This window comes from Panthera pardus, unplaced genomic scaffold (assembly GCF_024362965.1).
Source record: "Panthera pardus isolate Hobbes unplaced genomic scaffold, ASM2436296v1 HiC_scaffold_13, whole genome shotgun sequence".
NCBI lineage: Eukaryota > Metazoa > Chordata > Mammalia > Carnivora > Felidae > Panthera > Panthera pardus.
In genome coordinates this window covers 114,573,365-114,591,815 of record NW_026526688.1, presented here as the reverse complement: position 1 = coordinate 114,591,815, position 18,451 = coordinate 114,573,365, and the positions used below count along the sequence as shown (strand labels likewise).

Genomic DNA, 18,451 nt, shown 5'->3' with positions numbered 1-18,451 from the left:
AAGTCACAGGGAGCTCTCCTTAAATCTAAAAAATATATGCAATTTTTAAATTTTTGAGCAAGAATTAGAAATGGGGAGAAAGTCTAACATGTTCCATATGCAAAGTTCCTAATTTTAAGAATAAAGTTTTATATTTTTACAAGTTAGATTCGATTTACTGGGCCATATTCAGTCCGTGCATTCACTGCCTGCCCTCTCACTGTAACAAGAAATAGCAATTTTACAAAGGAAAATCCATTTGAAACTATTTCTTGTTGGAAAATAAATTGGTGTAGACTGTCACTCTATAACAATGCAGAAAAAAAATAAGCCAATTAGAACTTTGGCTAAAACAAGGAAAAGAGGAAAACTTATTATAGACATTTCCTCTTCCACATACTCTGGAAGCCAGCTAAAATCCAAAGGCCCCTAACTCCTTCAAGACAATTTTAAAATTATGTAAATATACATTAGACATAGGCAGTAAGTTTGCTGGATTCTTTCCCATTTTGTTAAAATAGTGTTATTTTATTAAAATAGCACAGTCACATCATATCCGATACACCTATATTCACAAATTGCACGTGAGGTTATAAATTTGGGAAAAGTAGAATTAGTGTCTTACCGTCATCAGGGTGTTCTCTGGCCTTGTCGTGGTAGGACTCCTGAGAGGTTTGTGCTTGTCTGGCCACCTAACAGCAAGAACCCCCATGCCCCCAAAAGAGAAAATCAACTTAGAGTTTGTAGTAAGTGTGTGTCCACTGGTAATTCAAAGGACGAGGACTGGGTGCAAGTCAATGTACCCATTTTACCAATCTAAGAAGGATAGGCTAGGGTTGAGAACGGGGAAATCTTTTGCTTTTTCTTTTCAACACAAATTTTTCGGTGACTATTATCTACCCAGGACTAGAAAGTATAAAGAATGATAAGAACAATAACAATATAGTAAATCTGGGAAAGACCCACACGGTGCTGATTGCTACAATGCATCAAGGCTACTTGGACACCTGACATGACAGGAGTTGGGGCTTAATGGGGTTCATCCTTTCGATAGCTTCCTTAACCACAGTTCACTTCAATCAGTACTGATTAAAATCGGGCTGAAATATCATTTTACAACTAAAAGTACATTTTAAATAGAAACTATGCACTCACAGATGGAGGTCTTAAGGCAACTTGTCCCAAGCAAGTCCCAGCAGGAGCCCCCCACTCCTTATAACCTACCATGGCAGGCTGAGTGCAAGCCGACAAGAAAAAAAGTGAACTATTTCTGTGGTTAAAGGGAGGAAAATTTGAGAGTTGGGTTATAAACATCTAAAAGGTAGCCCAGCTAATATCAATTCTGGTAACCACCATCCACCCAGCCTCAACCACGTGCAAATCAGTGGTATTACCCCTTCACCATCTTCCCTGGTCTACCCCGTGCCCACTTACCACCACAGCAAAGATTAATAGAGCCCTAATCCCTGGGTTCTATGCTTCAAGCTGCAGAGCCCTTCTTTCCAGAGCAGAAACGCAAAATGTGAAGCGGGTGGCAAATTTATTCATGGAATAAGGAAGGACAAGCAAAATGAGCAGAAAGAAAAAAGAGGCTGTTCTACAAATACAAGCTTGGCCTCTAAGTGTTTTTTGGACATTACTTGGTTCCTTGGCCATATGTCCTCCCGGTAATCTTCTACCCCCAATACATAGTCACAAACCTTTTAAGTGGGGTTTGGTGTACCCTAGCTCCCTTCCTGACCCCCCCTCAAATTGGCATGTTGGAATCAAAGATTCGAGGATAACGAACACCTCTGTGTGCTCCTAAGAACCCAGGCCCCCAGCCTTCCAAATGCATACTCACCCCTGCCATTGGGATACAGAAGGTAACTCTGAAGTGTTCTTAATCGTGTTGTTTAAAACCAAAAATGTCCCCGCCCCCAAAACCACACGCTTTCTTTTTGGGGGCAGAAGGATGCCATTTAAGGGAAAAGGGTATACCCTCTAAGTTTCTTTGGAGGGAAAAAGCGTTGGTGAAATCATTTGAGTGTTAGGACTTTTCTACCGGATTTCCTCCAAAGCGTTTCCCAGTTGTTAAAAGAGGGTGGCCAGTGTAGTGTCGGGTATCAGGGTCCATCCGCCCACCACCCCCACCCCCCCCTTCTGAAACTCCCTGCCGCCTGAAATAGCCCTTCCGCGCGGTCCCGCTTGCGGCTTTCTCTTGCCGGCACGCACGTGTCTGTATTTACTCTACTTGGGTTACCTGCGCTATCGCCCGCAGCGGGCCAGGAGATCAGATAAAGCGCTTTTCACCCTTCCCTGTGTGGGTGCCCTGGCTTCCGCCACATCTCGACTTTCTCCTTTTTTTCTGCATAGATTTAAGGCCTGATCCAGGCCCCAAACTACCCCAAATATAAGCGCTTTTTCACTTTAAGTGACCGGGGTTGGAGAAAAGCAGTGTTGGCGGCGGCACTGGGAGGCTTCCCGCCCTGTGGTGGCTCGGCTCGGTGCGCCCACGGCTCCCTGCAGCCGGCCTGGGCGCTGGGACTCCGGCAGCCGCAGAAACCCCGGCGCGCGCCCCCTGGGCCGGCCGGCTCCACGCGAGCCCCGCTTCGCGGCGGTTGGGACCGCCCCGCCTGTCCTCGGCCCACGCCCGCCTCCCCTTCCTTTCTGACAGCGGCTCTGCTCGTCTCTACCTAAGCCTTTGGTGGTTTAACGCACTTTTGCAGACATCTACCGAGAGAGATAGCGGGTGCACTTTATTTTCCGTCCTACGGAAGAACTTCTCAGCGTTGTTCAGACATCCTCGCTTTAATGCATCGCACCCTCGCAACCCCACTAAAAAGTCCGCACGCAAGACGTTAGGGGTTAAGGGCAGCTTCTGCTGCCCACAAACCAACAATTCAGTCATCGAACCTCAGAACTGACCCACTTGGAGTAACCTTCGCTGCACTTCTCCACCTCCCACCGACACCCACACCCCCACACACGAAGAATGTTGGCCGGGAGGCCCATCCACCCCCCCCCCCCTCCCAAGCCCCCACTCCAGCAAACGGAGGACCTACTCGGGACCCATCAGTCGACGCTCCCACAATCTCCGTCCCTCCTCTAATTTTCCCCGGGACCCGCCACGCCTCTCGGACCTTAGGGCAGCGGCCCGCTCACCTCGTGTCCGTTGCTGGCCGGGATGATTTCAGACTCATTAACCAAGGAGGACTTGATGTCGGCTAAGTCGCCTTCCTCTTCGGGGTGACTGATCTCGGCGAAGATTTTCTCCTTCTGAGGATCGCCCTCATCCTTGAAGGGGATCATCTCGTCGGTGGCGCAGAGTTCCGGGTCTCCCCCGCCGCCGCCGCCGCCGGCCCCGGAGAGTTGGGGCATCCCGACCACTCGGTAATCTCCGCTCCGCTGGAGGAGCACCCGAGGCGACAGCAGGAAAGACAGGGGATCAACGAAAGAGGAAGGAGAAAAAGGAGATCTGGAAGGATGCGTGAGGGCGAAGAGCGGGCGGAAATGGGGCCGGCAGCCCGCGGCCGGAGCAGCTGCGGCGGTGCCCGAGCCCCGGCGGCCGCCCGCGCCTTCCCGCTCCGCGGAGACCGGCGCCTGCGCCCGCCCTCGAGGCCGAAGGGCACGGGGCTGCTTAAGGCCGCTACAGCCGGCGCCTCTGGGGGCGACTGCGCTGCGTGGCGCGTGCTAGGCTAGGCTGCCCCGGGGGCCACCCCACGCCCCCAGCGTCTCCAGGGTCTGCGCGCGGAGGACGCCGGTTCCGGTGGAAGCACGACTCTCCCAAGTGCAGAGGAGGGTCCGTCGGCGCGTCTCTACGCAAACCTCTCCACCCTAGCTTCCCCGGTTGCCAATTTGGGAGTTTGTTTTCCGAGAAAGGAGGCAAGCTGGGCAAAAAGACTCCGTTTGCCTCAGCAGAGAAGGTACAAGGAGAATCAGAAGACAACGAAAAGTCCACTTCCTGGAGGATAAAAAAAATTAAAGAGCCACCCGGTTTGGAGATGTCCGTTTTAGAGCTTCTTATTTCCTTCCCTTTCGCTTCGGTTTTCCTTCTCCAGGCGCATTTAATCTGCTGGAGGAGGAGGAGGAAGGAGGAGGAGGAGGGGGAGGAGGAGGAGGTGGTGGAGGGGGAGGAGGAGAGAAGAGAAAGAGAAGAAGTTTGCCAAGAATAAAGTTTGTGCGGGCGAGCGCTGGGAGTCGGCAGTGGAGGGTACGGCGGGGTCTCGGGGATTCACAGCAGGGGCCTCGGACCCATATGCTTCTGCGTGGAGCTCGAGCCGACACACACACACACACAGCCCGACCCCTCTTTGTTCCCGGCTCGAGTTTCTCAGTCTGGCGCTCTCGCTCGCCGCTCTCCACGCCTCCGCCGGGCCGCTCTGTCAAAGCAAAGAGCTGCACCTTCGGGTTCGCCTGGCCGAAGGGAGGGGGGGGGGGGGTGCCCTGAGCTTGGCCGCGTTCGAGGCTCCGGGTGCGTCCAGGCTCCTCGGACCGAGAGTGCTCAACCCGAGTCCCTCCTCCGCACCCTGCCCCGCAGGTGAGCGGCTGCGCCTCCCCACTGCTTCTCCTCCTCCCGCGCCTGGCTGGCGCTGAAAAGCTACCCACTTGCGTCGCTTCTCCTCCCCCTCCCCTCCCCCGCCTCCAGCTCTCCTCGGCCGCCCGCTGGGGGGGGGGGGGGAGAACGGCGAGAAGGAGGTGGTGATTGAGGACTTTTTTTTCTTTTCCCAGAGCCTGTAGGACGAGTCCTAGTGCTGTGTGTGTGTGTGTGTGTGTGTGTGTGTGTGTGTGTGCGCGCGCGCGCGCGTGCGCGCGCCTAGAGGAAAGAATCAGGCAACTTGCTGAGAGAAGGAAGGACCCAGCGCTTCCTGTAACCCACGAAGAAGCACCTTTTGCCCGCGTGAAATTGACAAGAAATTCTGCTGGGAAGGTTTAACTTCAACATCTAAGTATCCCCTCTCTTGTCCCACACCCCCCCAACCCCGACCTTCCTCTGCAAGTCTCTCCCCCCACCCTCTTTCCCGCCTCCCTCTCTCTTCCTCCCTCCCTTTGGCAGGGCTACGAAGATGAAAGAGAAGCCGCCGCAGCTGTGATCGACACCACATTGATAGATGCTCTGACAGGGCGGATGAGGCGGGAATTGGGGACAGAGAGAAGGAAAAGGGGAAAATATAACAGACATTGCTCAACTAAGAGAACGGAAACAAGAAGGACAAGGAAGAGAGTTGTGGGTTTCCGAAAATATAATGTCAAAGGACAAGAGAACGCATGCTAGCAAAAATTAAATCTCCAGGCTTACCGAGAAAAATAGGACACAGAAGAAAAAAACTGAAGACTGGATCTTAATTACCGCCTTTTAAAACAAGATCTCTTTCAGTACATCCTCACCATGGGATGTACAGAGAAAGTTGTGCTAGGTTTCTCGTGGAATTTAGGAGATACACACCACAGTGTATGGGAACCAAATAGAGAATGAAAAAACAACCCAAGGAGGGAGAGAGAAGGCAAAAGGACCCAGGAGTGCGATGCCAGTAGAGGGAGGGAGGACCGGGCAGTCTCTGGCACCTCGGGCTGCGCACTCAAAGAGACTCTTGAAGATGCAAATCCGAATCCGACCTCAAAAATTCCCCAACCTCCACCATCTCTTTGATGCATTTTGTACAAGGACAGAACTTTTAAGGAGATGCTTTGTGAAAGTTACAGTATAAGTGAAGCTGAAGTTTGAAAACATGTTACATTTTGTTCCTTGGCTCTCAACCCCCCTCAGTTAAAAATCCAGGCAAAATTATTATACCCAATACACTAGCCATCTGTAAAACCTCAGAACAGTAAACAAGCAGGGAGAAATGTGTCTCCATCTACCTTAAATTGAAAATAAGGAAAACACTACAGAATCAGACGTTAGCTCTATTTTATAGGAAACAGTCATGCAAGGATCCCTCTTTTTCCCCCGGGGGAAAATTGCAAGCTGCTGGACATTGTATAAGTAAAGACCTTAACAGTGCTCAAAATGAGCACTTAAAACTTTGCCTACTGCTAACTACTTCCTAGGGATGGGAATTTACTAGGAAGCAATTTTTAAAAACTATCATTTAAAGGGTTCAGTTGGTCACATACAGCACTGTCAGTTGGCACACATATTCTATCTGCAGGGATTGGAGCAAAATTAAGGGGCTGGTGATGGGAGCCAGGAAGAGTAAAGCATTAAATACACTTTAAATGCTGACAATGCAAAGCCTTAGAGAAGAAAAACAAAAAGAATATTCTGCTGTTAAAATGTGTCTGTAAGATAATACTGAAAAGATTGGCAAGAAACCCATTTTTTAAATTGGTGGCAGTAGTGAACTTGTCTTGAAGTTATGCATCAATGTGAGTGCAAAGTACTAGGGCTGTAAACATGTAGCTATGACATTAATACCCTCTGTTCTAAAAGAAATATGGGAAAGCAAAGTCAAAAGTTCTCCCACAAATGTGCCAATTTGGCTGATAGGAAAAGAACTGGGAAATGCAAGTTTCACTAAAGTAGCCAGAGTAGAGGTTCCTTTGCATCAAAATGTTGGGGAGGGGCGGGGCGGGGGAGGGGGGGAGCACACAGAATGGCCAGAGGATATTTTCTGGAAGCCAAAAAGATATTAAGTGGCAACTCCTACATCTCCCTGTTTAAGTGTTACAACTAATTCGAATCCCATTTTCTCCTTCATGTTAATTATCTGGACTCCCGGAGTCATTTGGAGATCCCGTTCAGGTGTCCTGGGGATTAGAAGCTCGAGAAGATGGGGATTTGGGGAATAATAACTTGTGGGAACTGTTTACTTGAAGGGCCGAGGGTAGGTGGCTGTGTTTGGTACTTTTCGGTAACCCTCTCCTATGGAAACATTGTTTCTAACGAAATCACCGAGCGCTTTGCTCTGTTTATGTGGCTGTTTGTCCTCCCCGAGGCGTGCGGGTGTTGACTGTCCCTAGCGTTGTTGCTAATCTTGAGACGGGCTGTACTTAAAGGGGGCTTTACCAGAAAACATTCACCCAAGTATATTTGAAGGTTTGTCTGAGAAGGAGGTTGACATCTCCACGTGAAGTCTGTCTCTCCTGGGGCGGGTGGATGGGGGTTGGAAAGCAGGGGCACTCAGGAGGGGTGCAGTAACCCCGGCAAGAAGTTCCTTCTCCTCTAACAGGTTCGGTGATGTTGCAGGCAAAGGCATTTCTGTCGCCGGGAGGTCTTTTCTAATTCGTGTGGGGGCTGCTATTACATATGCAAGCCGCCGCTTTGGGTGCACAGTCCGGGATGTGGTGGGTGCGGCGCGGGAGAAACACCGCCGCCCGCCGCCCCCTTCCCTCGGATGTAGAGGCGGGTTGTTCGTGTGAACTCGAGCGAACGACTAGAGGTTGGCTGTTGCAGGTTCACTCCTTCAGGATGTGGGTTTCAGGGGGCGTTTTGATGTGATTTAATTCCGACCGTGAAACAATTGCTAGGGGCTGGCTGTATTGCTGTTGGTTTTTCCCCTCTTGGTGGCTTTGGTTGGTTTGGGTTTAGTTTGGGAGCGAACAGTGACTTGTTTTATATCAACACTTCCCTCGGTGCCGGGCGCCGTCGCCGGCGCTGCGCGTGGGGGACGAGGCGCCCACCCGGGGCCGGAACCGAGGAGAGGGGGGAGCGGAGACGGGCCTCGCAGTCCGCAGGGTAAACGCGGCCCAGGCCCCCGCGGGTGCAGACAGGGGAGCTAGAATGACCCCCACTCCCACCAGAGACCCCTCCCCCTGGCGATTTTGCTGCCAAGTCGACTCAGCTACAGACACTCAAGTGAGTCCTTAATTACAGGGAGGAGAGAAAAAGCGCGGTGCCCTTCAGAGCCCTCTCCGCCCCCTCGGTCCTAACCCCCCGCCCAGACTCCGGGTCTTCCCCTTTGTGTGGCCTGGAGTCTCTCCCGGCTACAACTTTGGTGGGATCCCAAAGGAAGGAGGTGGCGGGGGCCTACGGAAGAGGATGCTCGAGGGGAGAGCAAGGACGGGGAAGAAGTAGAAAACGAAAACTGTGATTCCAGGGACGGACGGAACTCTGACACCCTCGATTCCCCACCCTAGCTTCGCCAGAAGACTAAAGCTGTGGGCACCTTCAGTTTAACGGACTTGGCGGGGGCGGGGGGCGCGAGGTAAATGGCAGTTTGCATCCCAGGGGTTCTTCCGCCTCTTCTGGTCTCCTCCTCAGACCGACAAACCCAGCCCCCTACCCGCCGGGTAACAACTCCTGGGACCGTGAAAGAGTCGTTCCCAAATTCGGGGCCAAATTCGGGACGTCGGGGTGGCAGCCGCGCCCCCGCACAGCCTCGTGGGGCCCGCCCACGGAGCACCCCGCGGCCGCCCGCGCGTCCAGCTCTCCGGTGCCTTCTCCCGCGCTCGTGCGGGTGCGGGCCGAGCTCGGCGTCCGCAGCTCGCTGGATGGGGGGCCGAGGCGCGCCGGTGCAGAGGGCCGGGTCGTGCCGAGGCCACATCCCATCCTCCTGTGTGGGACCAGCCGGCCCTCTGCCACCCGAGAAGCGAGGGCTCACATCCCGGGGCCGTCCGGAGCGAGAGGAGTCAAGCTGGGGTGATCGCGGACAGGAACGAGGGGACGAGGAGCAGAATGGGCCTGAAAGAGCACCGCCACGCGCCCTCGCGGGGGGGGCTCCGCAATGGGAACCCCTGTCAACCGCCGCAGGGACGGGGGCTCCGGCGCAGAGGCACCGGCCGTACGTCTGGAAGGGGGAATCCCCAGTACGGAGTGGCATGGAGGTGCGTGCTGGGATAAATGTGCAGAGGCCACAGGACGGCTCGCCTAGTGGGCTTGGCGTAAAATGCTTTTCTCTCCGGTCTGAAAACTTTTCTCAGGCGCCTTAACTTGGCGTGGGGACCGGCCTCCGGCAGCGGCGGCCCGCCCCTTGGGCCCCTCCCCTCCACAGCTGGTCCCCTCCGCCCGCTCGAGCCGGGGACGCGCGCGGGACACCAGCGCGGAGAGGCCGCCTCGCGCGCGCGAGCCGCGCCTTATATCCGCGGAGGGCGGCGCCTGTGCAAGGCCCGGCTCGGCGGCACGGCCTTTGAAGTCGTGGCGGCTGCCGCTTTCATCCTTTCTTTTTTCCCTTGCAGGCCCCTTTGTGTGACTAAATTTGGCAAGAATATGGATCCGAGCCAGTCTTTCCACGTGTGCTCCCAGCTCCCAGCTGAGAAGGCCAAGGGTTCTCTTCCGGGTAAGGAGACAGGGAGAAAGATCAAAGAGTTTGGGGAGCTGGATCTGAAATGTGAATTGAAAATAAAAATCAAGCCTGGACACATTCCAGTTTCTAAAGCAAAACCAACCCTCAGCAGAGGCCGTCTCGCTATGACTCCCCTTCTCCCTCCACTCCTTTTTACTCTTCTCTCCCTTTCTTTCCCCGCAACCGTTCTTGAGCACATGGAATAAAATAAAGAGGACATAGGGAAACATTTAGTTCCTCCAGATTTTGTCTTGCAGTAATTTTTATTAGGGAAAATATCTTGTTCATAATTACTGTTATGTGAAGCCGAATTTCTTGAGCCATAAATATTGTCTTATTGCAGTATGCTTCACACTTTCTTCTGTGGCTACATTGGGAAGAGAACGTTGACAACACCTGTGTACATGTTCGTCGTGCATGGTGCTTCTTTTGCTACACACGATATGATGCACTACATAGTTTTTTCCCCACAGAAGTGAGATCCTGCAAAAACAATGCTAATATTTTTCTTTTATCAGAGCACTATCTATCTGGGGTCTATGGTTTGAAATCCTCCTGTTGACAGACTTCTGAAATCTTTTCCTACAGGCCACTAGCTAGAAAGTTTGTCTTTATAGTTTAAAAAAAACCACAAGGCTCCTTTTGGAATACACTACTTGAGCAGTATTCTGTTGTTTTAGAAGCAACGCAATATGAAGAGACTGCTTTGAAATAGTGTAATGCGGGGTTGGAAATCCTGGTTCCGTGGTGGGCACCACTGCTGTCATGCCATGCTGTGCTGACCTCAAGCAAGCCATTTCCGGTCTTTCTTTCTGCAGAATGGGTGTAATAATGGCCTACTTGACAAGATTGTTGTAAGAATTCAGTGAGGTAATGCATGTGAAAGTAGGAAGCAAAGATGATTCTTCAGGAGACCTGTAAGTTGCAACACGAAAACGTCTAAGGCACTAGGAGTCTCTACCACAGGAGTAAATGGGGATGGTCTCACACTTGCTCATGTACTGCTGTGGCCATCTCCATATCTGCAAGTTGTGTTACAAAGGCACCAAAATCATCGTAGCATTTGTTACCCCTGGAAGTGTGATGAGAGAAAAAACATTGCAGGGAGAGAGAGAATGTGATTTACCTCTGCCTCATGCTTGTGATGGGTTCCTAATGGATAGATAAGTGGATGTAGACAAATGATACTGGGAATAGAATATTATTTTGGGAGGCATTTGACACAGCTCATAATAACTCTGAGACCTTAGTAGTATGATGGTCTATGAAAGGGTTAACATGTAGCACGTATAGATAAAACACTCAAAACAACAACATTAAGAACGCAGAGGGGAGTGACTAGAAAGGTGTGTAAGAGATGTTTCTTGGGACTGAGTAAATCCCATCAGAATTTACATTTCAGCATAGAATGTGATTACATAGCTCAGACTGAGGCATCTTAAGTTTACAAGGCAATAAAGGTTATGGCTAGAGCTGGGTGTGTAGCACTGAGGGCATTTAGCTGAGTGTGCTTCATTTGTGATCTTCCCTAACTTAAGATAGCCCCTCGGATGGAATCATTTCCTGGGCTCCACCTCCCAGTATAAGCTTTCCAGTGAGACCTGTGTACAGAGTGATGAAAGCAGGAGTAAGGGGGTGGTTTCCAGTGCTCTGGTTCTAGTCTCCTACTGTGGCCCAAGGCTGCCCAGGTACCAGTCCTCCTGAGATAGATACTCTATCTCTTTGGGCTGCCTCCTGCTAGTAGCAACACTCAGATCTTGCAAATGGTGTTGAAGGAGCTCTATAGCAACAGGGGTGGGAGGGTGGGGGGGGTACTTATGTTCTTCCTTTCACCCTTAATGGATGCAGCCATTTTGAAATTTATTTTTGGCTGGAAAAAGAACGTGGACCAAGGCACTGAGGATTTTATCTTGTTTTGGGGGGCAATGGGGAGGCCCTGAAAATACTTAAGGAAAACCTGGGGCCCTCTGTTGCAGAAAATAAACTCTCTGAATGGGGAGGCATGGTTAAAGGATTTTCTTATTTTTATAAATCTGTTTCCTCAGTGGATATGGTAATGAGGTGTTTCTTGAATCGAGGTAAATGCACCTCTTAAGATGGGTGGCCTCTGTAGTCTTTTCAGGCCTCCTGGGCTGTAGGAAGCAGGGCCCTGGGCTCTGTCAGCATTGAGCCAGAGTCTAATCCCTGGTCTGAGGCGAGAAGCCAAAGCCACAGCCTTCTTGCCTGAAGGCAAGGGCAGTACCAACAGAGCCATATGGAGATTAATGAAGAACAAGGTCATTAGTCTCATTGTTTATCCAGTTACTCACAGCACAGATTTGTGTAAATTTCAGCTACCGCGGTTGCAGTCTGTCTTTGATGTGTGTAATCTATACATTTTAGTGCCCCAGGAAAGTGCCTGACAGGAACTACATCCGATGCCCAGAAAACACATCTACACAGGCACAGTGAAGCATGTTGAACAATTTTCTAGTGAGTTCCATCAAAGTAAATAAACCAACCTGGATGGTCAGGATGGTGCCTCCTTTTTATCATGATATAACTTTTAGGGGTCCTTGTGATTGATGTGTATTTGTTTCCACTTGAAATGGAGTACCTACTTAAAACCTTCATTTACCTCTCAGAGGAGAAGGGACTTGGCCTATATCACATTTGACCTTAGGGCATCTGGGTAGCTCAGTCGGGTTAAATGTTTGACTTCAGTTCAGGTCATGATCTCATGGTTCATGAGTTCAAGCCCCACATCAGGCTCTGTGCTGATCGCTTGGAGCCTGGAGCCTGCTTCTGATTCTCTGTCTCCCTCTGTCTCTCTGCCCCTCCCCTGCTCATTCTCTCTCTCTCTCTCTCTCTCTCTCTCTCTAAGAATAAATAAACATTAACAAAATTAACAAAATCATTTGACCTTGAGGATACTTTCTTTTTTAAAGTACTTCTGTCCATAAAAACAGACTCACTGAGTGGAGTTATCCAGGCTAATATATACATTTATCCAGAACACAGCTTCTAGTTTTTTAACTCTGTCTTGGGTGTGCAGCTATGCTTAAACTGAGAATTAACAATTATTGGAGTAATTCAGAAGGTAGGCTGAGCCAATGCAAATAGTTTAGGCTACAAAATTGTCATCTGGCTCAACTGAACACTTTTCTCTGGCAGAAATAAAGCTAATTTGCCTGATCTGAATTTGACTTTTAAAGGTCCTCTGATCCCCTCTGCCAATTACAGATCTCAAGCCCACTTCCCTTAGGTTAACTTGGCAGAAAGCAAGGGACAGAGATAAATTACTATGCTATGAAGTTAGACAATGATTTTTGACTGCCAGTTCAGATAACTGCACACAATCCCAAATATATTTTGAAGCTTGAATGATCCAGATATTTGACCTTTGCTGTTCAAATTCTCTGAATAATTTTTAGATTATTTTCCTTTGTATTTCAGGAACAGCAAATCTCCAGTGGCTGAGGCAAACAGACCTCGTACAATCTCTCTTGCACTCCTTCAGTAGCCTCCAGCTGGTTTCCGGCTTCCCCTCTTGCTGTGTTCCATGCATGCCCTACAACAGTCCATGCATCAGAGAGCAGTTAAAGTCATCCTTGAACAGTTCCTAGTGTGTGGAGGAAGCTTCCAAGTTGCCATCAACGCACTCCTGACTTCCTCTCCTATTCCTTGTTCGCTGCTCTCCAGTACCCGGCTCTCTGTGCAGTTCCTCCAGTGTGTAAAGTGCACGTGCATGCACGTGCACTGTCTTTTATTTGCTGTTGACTCTGCCCAGAGACTCTCGGCCAGGTAGATATTTGCAGGACTCATTCTTCATGTTTCTGCTCAGATGACTACTCCTCACCTCCGCTTCATCCCAATTCTGGGCACTATCTATTCTTTTACAGGCTTCATCTTTCTTCATCTATCACTTCCTGACATATTTTTTAGTATTTATTTATCCTTTACCTTCTTGTCCCACCGGAACGTGAGTTCCATGAGGGTATTTGTTTTCTGATATTCCCACTGCCTACAACAGCTCTTGGTACACAGAAAATATACTAGAAACGTGTTGTGTGCTAAGTTAATACAGCTTTTGAACCCTCAGTTTCTTATCTGTAATGCTTCCATTATGGAAGATTATATATATTTGATATAAAATTACCTGGTATATAGTATAAACGCTGAGTAAGTGGTAGCTATAGTTGTGTAGATTAGCACTGCCAACAGAAATATAGTGCAAGTCCCATATATAATTTTAAGAAGCTGGAAAGAAAAAGATTAAGTTAAATTAAAATTTGCTTAATTTTATTTATCTTATAAAAAATTTCTGTTCTTCCTTTTTTTTTTTTTTAATGTTTGTTTCTGAGAGAAAGACAGAGAGAGTGCAAGCAGGGGAGGGGCAGAGAGAGAGAGAGAGAGACACAGAATGTGAAGCAGGCTCCAGGCTCTGAGCTGTCAGCAGAACACGATGTGGGGCTCGAACCCACAAACCATGGGATCATGACCTGAGCTGAAGTTGGATGTTAACTGACTGAGCCACCCAGGTACCCCCCCCCAAAAAAAATTTTTTTTTTTCATATTAGAGAGAGAATGTGTGTGCATGGTGTGTACACTTAAGGAGGGGAGGGGCAGAGGGGGAGAGAAACAAAGACAGAGAGAGACAGAGAGGGAGAATCTTAAACAAGCCCCACACTTAGCGTGGAGCCTGACGTGAGCCAATCCCGTGACCCTGGGATCATGACTGAGCCAACCAGGTGTCCCAAATTAATTTTAATAATGTATTTTATTTAACTCAAATATCCAAAATGCTGCCATTAAAAAAAATTTTTTTTAATGTTTATTTATTTTTGAGGGAGAGAAAGAGAGCACACTAGCATGAGGAGTGGAGAGAGAGGGAGACACGGAATCCGAAGCAGGCCCCAGGCTCCCAGCTGTCAGCACAGAGCCCCACACGGGGCTGGAACTCATGAACTGTGAGATCATGACCTGAGCCGAAGGCAGACACTCAACCCACTGAGCCACCCAGACGCCCCTAAAATATTACCATTTTAACACGTAATCATTTTAAACACTTACTGATGAAAGATTTTACGTTCTCTATTTCATATTAACTTTTTGAAATTTGGTGTATTGTTTGCCCACAGCACTCTCAGTTCAGACCAACGACATTTTGAGGGCTCAGCAACACACATGGCTAGAGGCTACTGTATCAGGCAGTTTTGCTGTATTCGGTCAACTCTTTAATGACAAGTGTGTGTCTGATTCATCTTGGTAGCCCCCTTGCTACAGTAATACCTTGCACACGCACACTTCCCTTAAAACAGTAGATGATGAAAGATGTGTCAAAGAATATTACATATCAAGTAATATTATTACAATGTATTGTTATGTACTATTTTTCATGGCAAATACAGATTTTCAACTTTATTGGAGAGTGAAATAAGTCTGAACTACTTTGAGATTATAATCCTCACTTTAAATGCATTATAATAGTGCTTTGCACGTAATAGGAGCTCAGTAAATAGTTGTGGTTCAAGTATGTGGTTGAATTATTTCTTTGAGTATGTTTTCACATTCTAAATAGTGGATTCACCAGTGCGCTTTAGAAAATATGTAGGTTGAAGCGTTTCTTCTTGAATGACTTTCCCCTCCCTGGCCAAACTGCTAAGCTCGAAGTTCCCTACAGGTCATCTAGGATCAGAGGTTTCTCAGGAAATAGGTAGTATGGAGAGCTCTGGCTCCCACCCCAGATTTCATTTTCAGCTATACTTCTAAACTACTTTTTGGTCACACATGGGCCAGGTAGTAAATCTCTGTCTTCTGCCTGGAGTTTTCAACCAAAATACTTTAATAAGGCATTAGTCTTAGGCTTAGGCAGACGCTTTATAGTTGCAAAATTGTTTCACCCATTTCAGACATTTAAACCTTGATGCAATAAAGAAAGTAAAATGAAATTATTTTTCCAGCAAGAAGATCACTAAAAATATATTCAAGATACTGTCATTGAGATGTTCATAGAGGCGAAAGGTCTGGTTGTTTGAACTAGGGGATTTGTTAAATACATTCTAAAAAGCCATACGGTGGAGGCTATGCGGATACGAAAATGGTGCCATATTTTTATTCGCTTGAAGAAAAGATATTAGTATTATGTTAAGTGGAAAAAGCAGATTATGAAAGAACAAGTACAATCCTGGCTCATTAAAAAAGAAAAAATCCCCTTCACGTTAGCATTTATTAGCACATAAGCTCTATGAGGGCAAGGGCACTGCCTTGTTTACTACAGTATACCCAGTACCTAGAACTTCTCCTGCTACAAACTGGGCACTTGGTCAATATCTATTCAATATCTCTAGGAGGATAGACACTAATATACTGACAGTAGTTTTCTCTGAATAGTGGAGACTTGGGTGGTGTTTAGTTTCATCTTTGTGCTTTTAAAAACATTTATATGCAATGAATCAAGATGAAGATTTTAAAAAGTTAAAATGTAATGTGATAAAAAAGATTTAGGGGCTCCTGGGTGGCTCAGTCGGTTGAGCCTCTGACTTTGGCTCAGGTCACGATCTCACGGTCTGTGAGTTCGAGCCCCACGTCAGGCTCTGTGCTGACAGCTCAGAGCCTGGAGCCCTCTTTGCATCCTGTGTCTCCCTCTCTCTCTGCCCCTCCCCCGCTTATTCTCTCTCTCTCTCTCTCATTCTCTCTCTCTCTCTCAAAAATAAATTTAAAAAAAACGTTAAAAAAAGATTTAAAAAATAAAAGAGCTGATGCTAGGGAATTTCGACAATAAGAACAGCCATAATCTAAAGAAATAAATCACCAAGGAAAAGAGGATGAAGACATCAGTGGCAGTGTTGGAGCCACTGCATCAGAGCAGAAACGATTTCAGGACAAACTGAAATTGTGAGCATGCAGAAGTTAATACAGACGGGCTCTGACCATTTATAGCAATTTTTTAAAAAGGCTTTTTTTTACTTTTAAGGCAAAATTTAAACAGTGAAATGTGAAGTTTCTAAGTGTACAATTAATTCAAGGATTTTTAAAAACATTTCACTACATGCGTTAACAGAACGAGTATCCCTTCCATGCACTAAAAGAGCACTGTACTGAATCCAGCTCGCAAGTACTTTGTAGAAACATCTTTATTACAAGTTTTGGTAAATACATACACCTGTGAAACAATCACTCCAATAAAATTACAGAATACTTCAGCTACTCTGGACATTCCCCTAGAGAATGAACTTATTTTGTTATTTGGGGTTTTAAAATATTTTTTTTTAAGTTTATTTATTTTGAGAGAGAGAGTGAGCATACGTACAGAAGGGGCAGAAAGAGAAGGAGAGAGAGAGAATCCCAAGCAGGATCCGCACTGTCAACACAGAGTTTGATGGGTGCTCCCAACTCACTAACTGTGAGATAATGACCTGAGTTGAAATCAGGTCGGTCAACCGACTGAACCACCCAGATGCCCTGAGAATTAACTTACTGGAAGTAACTTTTTAAGCTACATTTTTGGTGAAATGTCATGTGTTGTTAGATTGTTCTTTTCCTACTGGCTGCTTTGGATTAAAATACACCTTTCCAGAAAATATGTCAATAATGTACTTTATATAGGAAGGGCAGAAATGGAACTCATAGTATCAGGTTAGCTATTAAAATGCTGAATTGGAACACCAGCCAGGTAAATTCAGTGAAATACTGCAAATTGTTTTTCAGTGTAATAGATGAAATGATGTCTGTGGTCCCAACAAACCTCAGAAGAGGTCTTGGTTGCTCCAGACAGGGATTTTTGGGGGGAGGAGCCTTAGGGGGTAAACTGAGAAGGAAGTGATGGGGTGATTTCCAGAGACAGCTGCATCCCAGAGACTTGGGAACATGAGGATCTTTGGTGGCTGTAGAAACACAGGAGAGCACCATAGTGGATTTGTTCATGCCCCCAGTGCATGCCTCGTGAGCTCAGCATTCCTCTGAGCTCTGTCTGATCTAGTCCACTGCATACACATACACTTGAACACAGCAAACAGGAGGGTCTTCTGGCTGCAGCACAAAATTGTGCTTAATGTGAAGAAGAAGAAAAAAAAAGTATTTCCTGGATTTCTCTTATGGGGAAGTGTTAACAAATACAGACGGGATGTAGTCTGATGTTTTTTCCCCTTATTGTGAAATAGTTGACGTTCTTGTCTTTTCTCTGTCTCTCTGTCTCTAACATGAAGATAAACCTGAACTTCCAGGAAGGGGAAAATTTAATTAACTTAAATATGGGTTTCCAGAACAATCTGATCAGTAAGCAGGTCAGAACCGTCCAAAAGAGGACTGTGGAATGGATTGCAGGATGGTTCAGATCAGATGATTTCTTAGCCAAGTGTCAGAACTTCTTGGATTGCTATCCTGATAGTCCAGAAAGACATTGCATGCTGTGAGGAAAACAAAAACAGTAATGTGAAAACAATACTCTGAATTTACTCCAAGTATGGACCACAAAACACTCCCAAGCAGCTGTGTTGCTCCCTGAGACCTTTCATCTGTCCCCCTTTCTTCATGGACCCTGCAGCATGTGGGGTGTGAAATCACCTGATAAACTGTTTCCACTGGTGAGCTATGAGAATTTCATAGTTAGACCCCTGAAAATGAAGGGAATTAAGAACTGAGAGGAAAGATGATTTGGTGCCCAAGGTGGTGAATTGGTCACTAGAAAGACTCACCTAGGTAAGAAACACCTTTGCATGGTGGCTATGTAGGTAAGAAATAATAAGTAAGCTGAAAAGTAAGATAATAAAAAAGATTCATTTCCATGAGAAGGCCAGGTGGACAGAGAGCAGTAATCAAAGTTAAATTATGATCTGAGAAAAAGGAGCAGGAGAGGAAGTTTACTTAATGACTAAATATTTTCTTTTGTCTCTCCCCTTCGCTTGTAAACCAAGGTGGTATTTATTTGTTTGCTTGTTTTCCAGGCAAGAACCAATGCTTTATAATTAATTATATTCATAAGTCCAACAATAGTAACAGCAAAAATATTTTCAAATGATAATCATTGTCATTTTATCTGGGTTTTTTTATTACTAAAAGAAAAAAATGTTGAAAATCAAATGGACATTGTACATTAGGTACTGTGAGTATTCCACTTTCTATGGTTGATTAAAAAAACCTATTCTGTTTCACGTAATGCTTCAAGTAAATTATATTTTCTGCCTCTCACATTCAAATACAAGACTGTTATCTTAGGGTTCCTTCCCAGCACTATGGAAGAAATATTTAATGGAAATAACTCTATTTTAGCTGTACTGTCTCTTTTCTGT

General features: G+C 47.1%; 2 protein-coding genes across 8 annotated transcripts in view; one reads left to right on the top strand and one right to left on the bottom strand.

The window, feature by feature from the left end:
• The window catches only part of LEF1 (lymphoid enhancer binding factor 1), a 119,916-nt gene extending 116,446 nt beyond the window's left edge, over window positions 1-3,470 (bottom strand). For 4 of the 6 annotated variants that reach the window (XM_019416851.2, XM_019416841.2, XM_019416868.2 and 1 more), the window contains exons 1-2: window positions 3,124-3,470; window positions 605-671 (exon numbers count right to left, since the gene is read on the bottom strand). In XM_019416851.2, coding sequence (XP_019272396.1) covers window positions 605-671; window positions 3,124-3,339 — 283 coding nt within the window. In that variant the 5' untranslated portion in view covers window positions 3,340-3,470. Of the gene's footprint in view, window positions 1-604; window positions 672-1,822; window positions 1,848-3,123 lie in introns of those variants that run through there. The other 2 variants (XM_019416888.2, XM_019416877.2) reach the window with 1 other exon arrangement.
• A 4,886-nt stretch (window positions 3,471-8,356) lies between these two features.
• Window positions 8,357-18,451, top strand: part of LOC109247841 (uncharacterized) — a 31,225-nt gene continuing 21,130 nt past the window's right edge. For both annotated transcript variants that reach the window (XM_053901362.1, XM_019416953.2), the window contains exons 1-2: window positions 8,357-8,681; window positions 9,076-9,176. In XM_053901362.1, coding sequence (XP_053757337.1) covers window positions 8,392-8,681; window positions 9,076-9,176 — 391 coding nt within the window. In that variant the 5' untranslated portion in view covers window positions 8,357-8,391. The remainder of the gene's footprint in view (window positions 8,682-9,075; window positions 9,177-18,451) is intronic.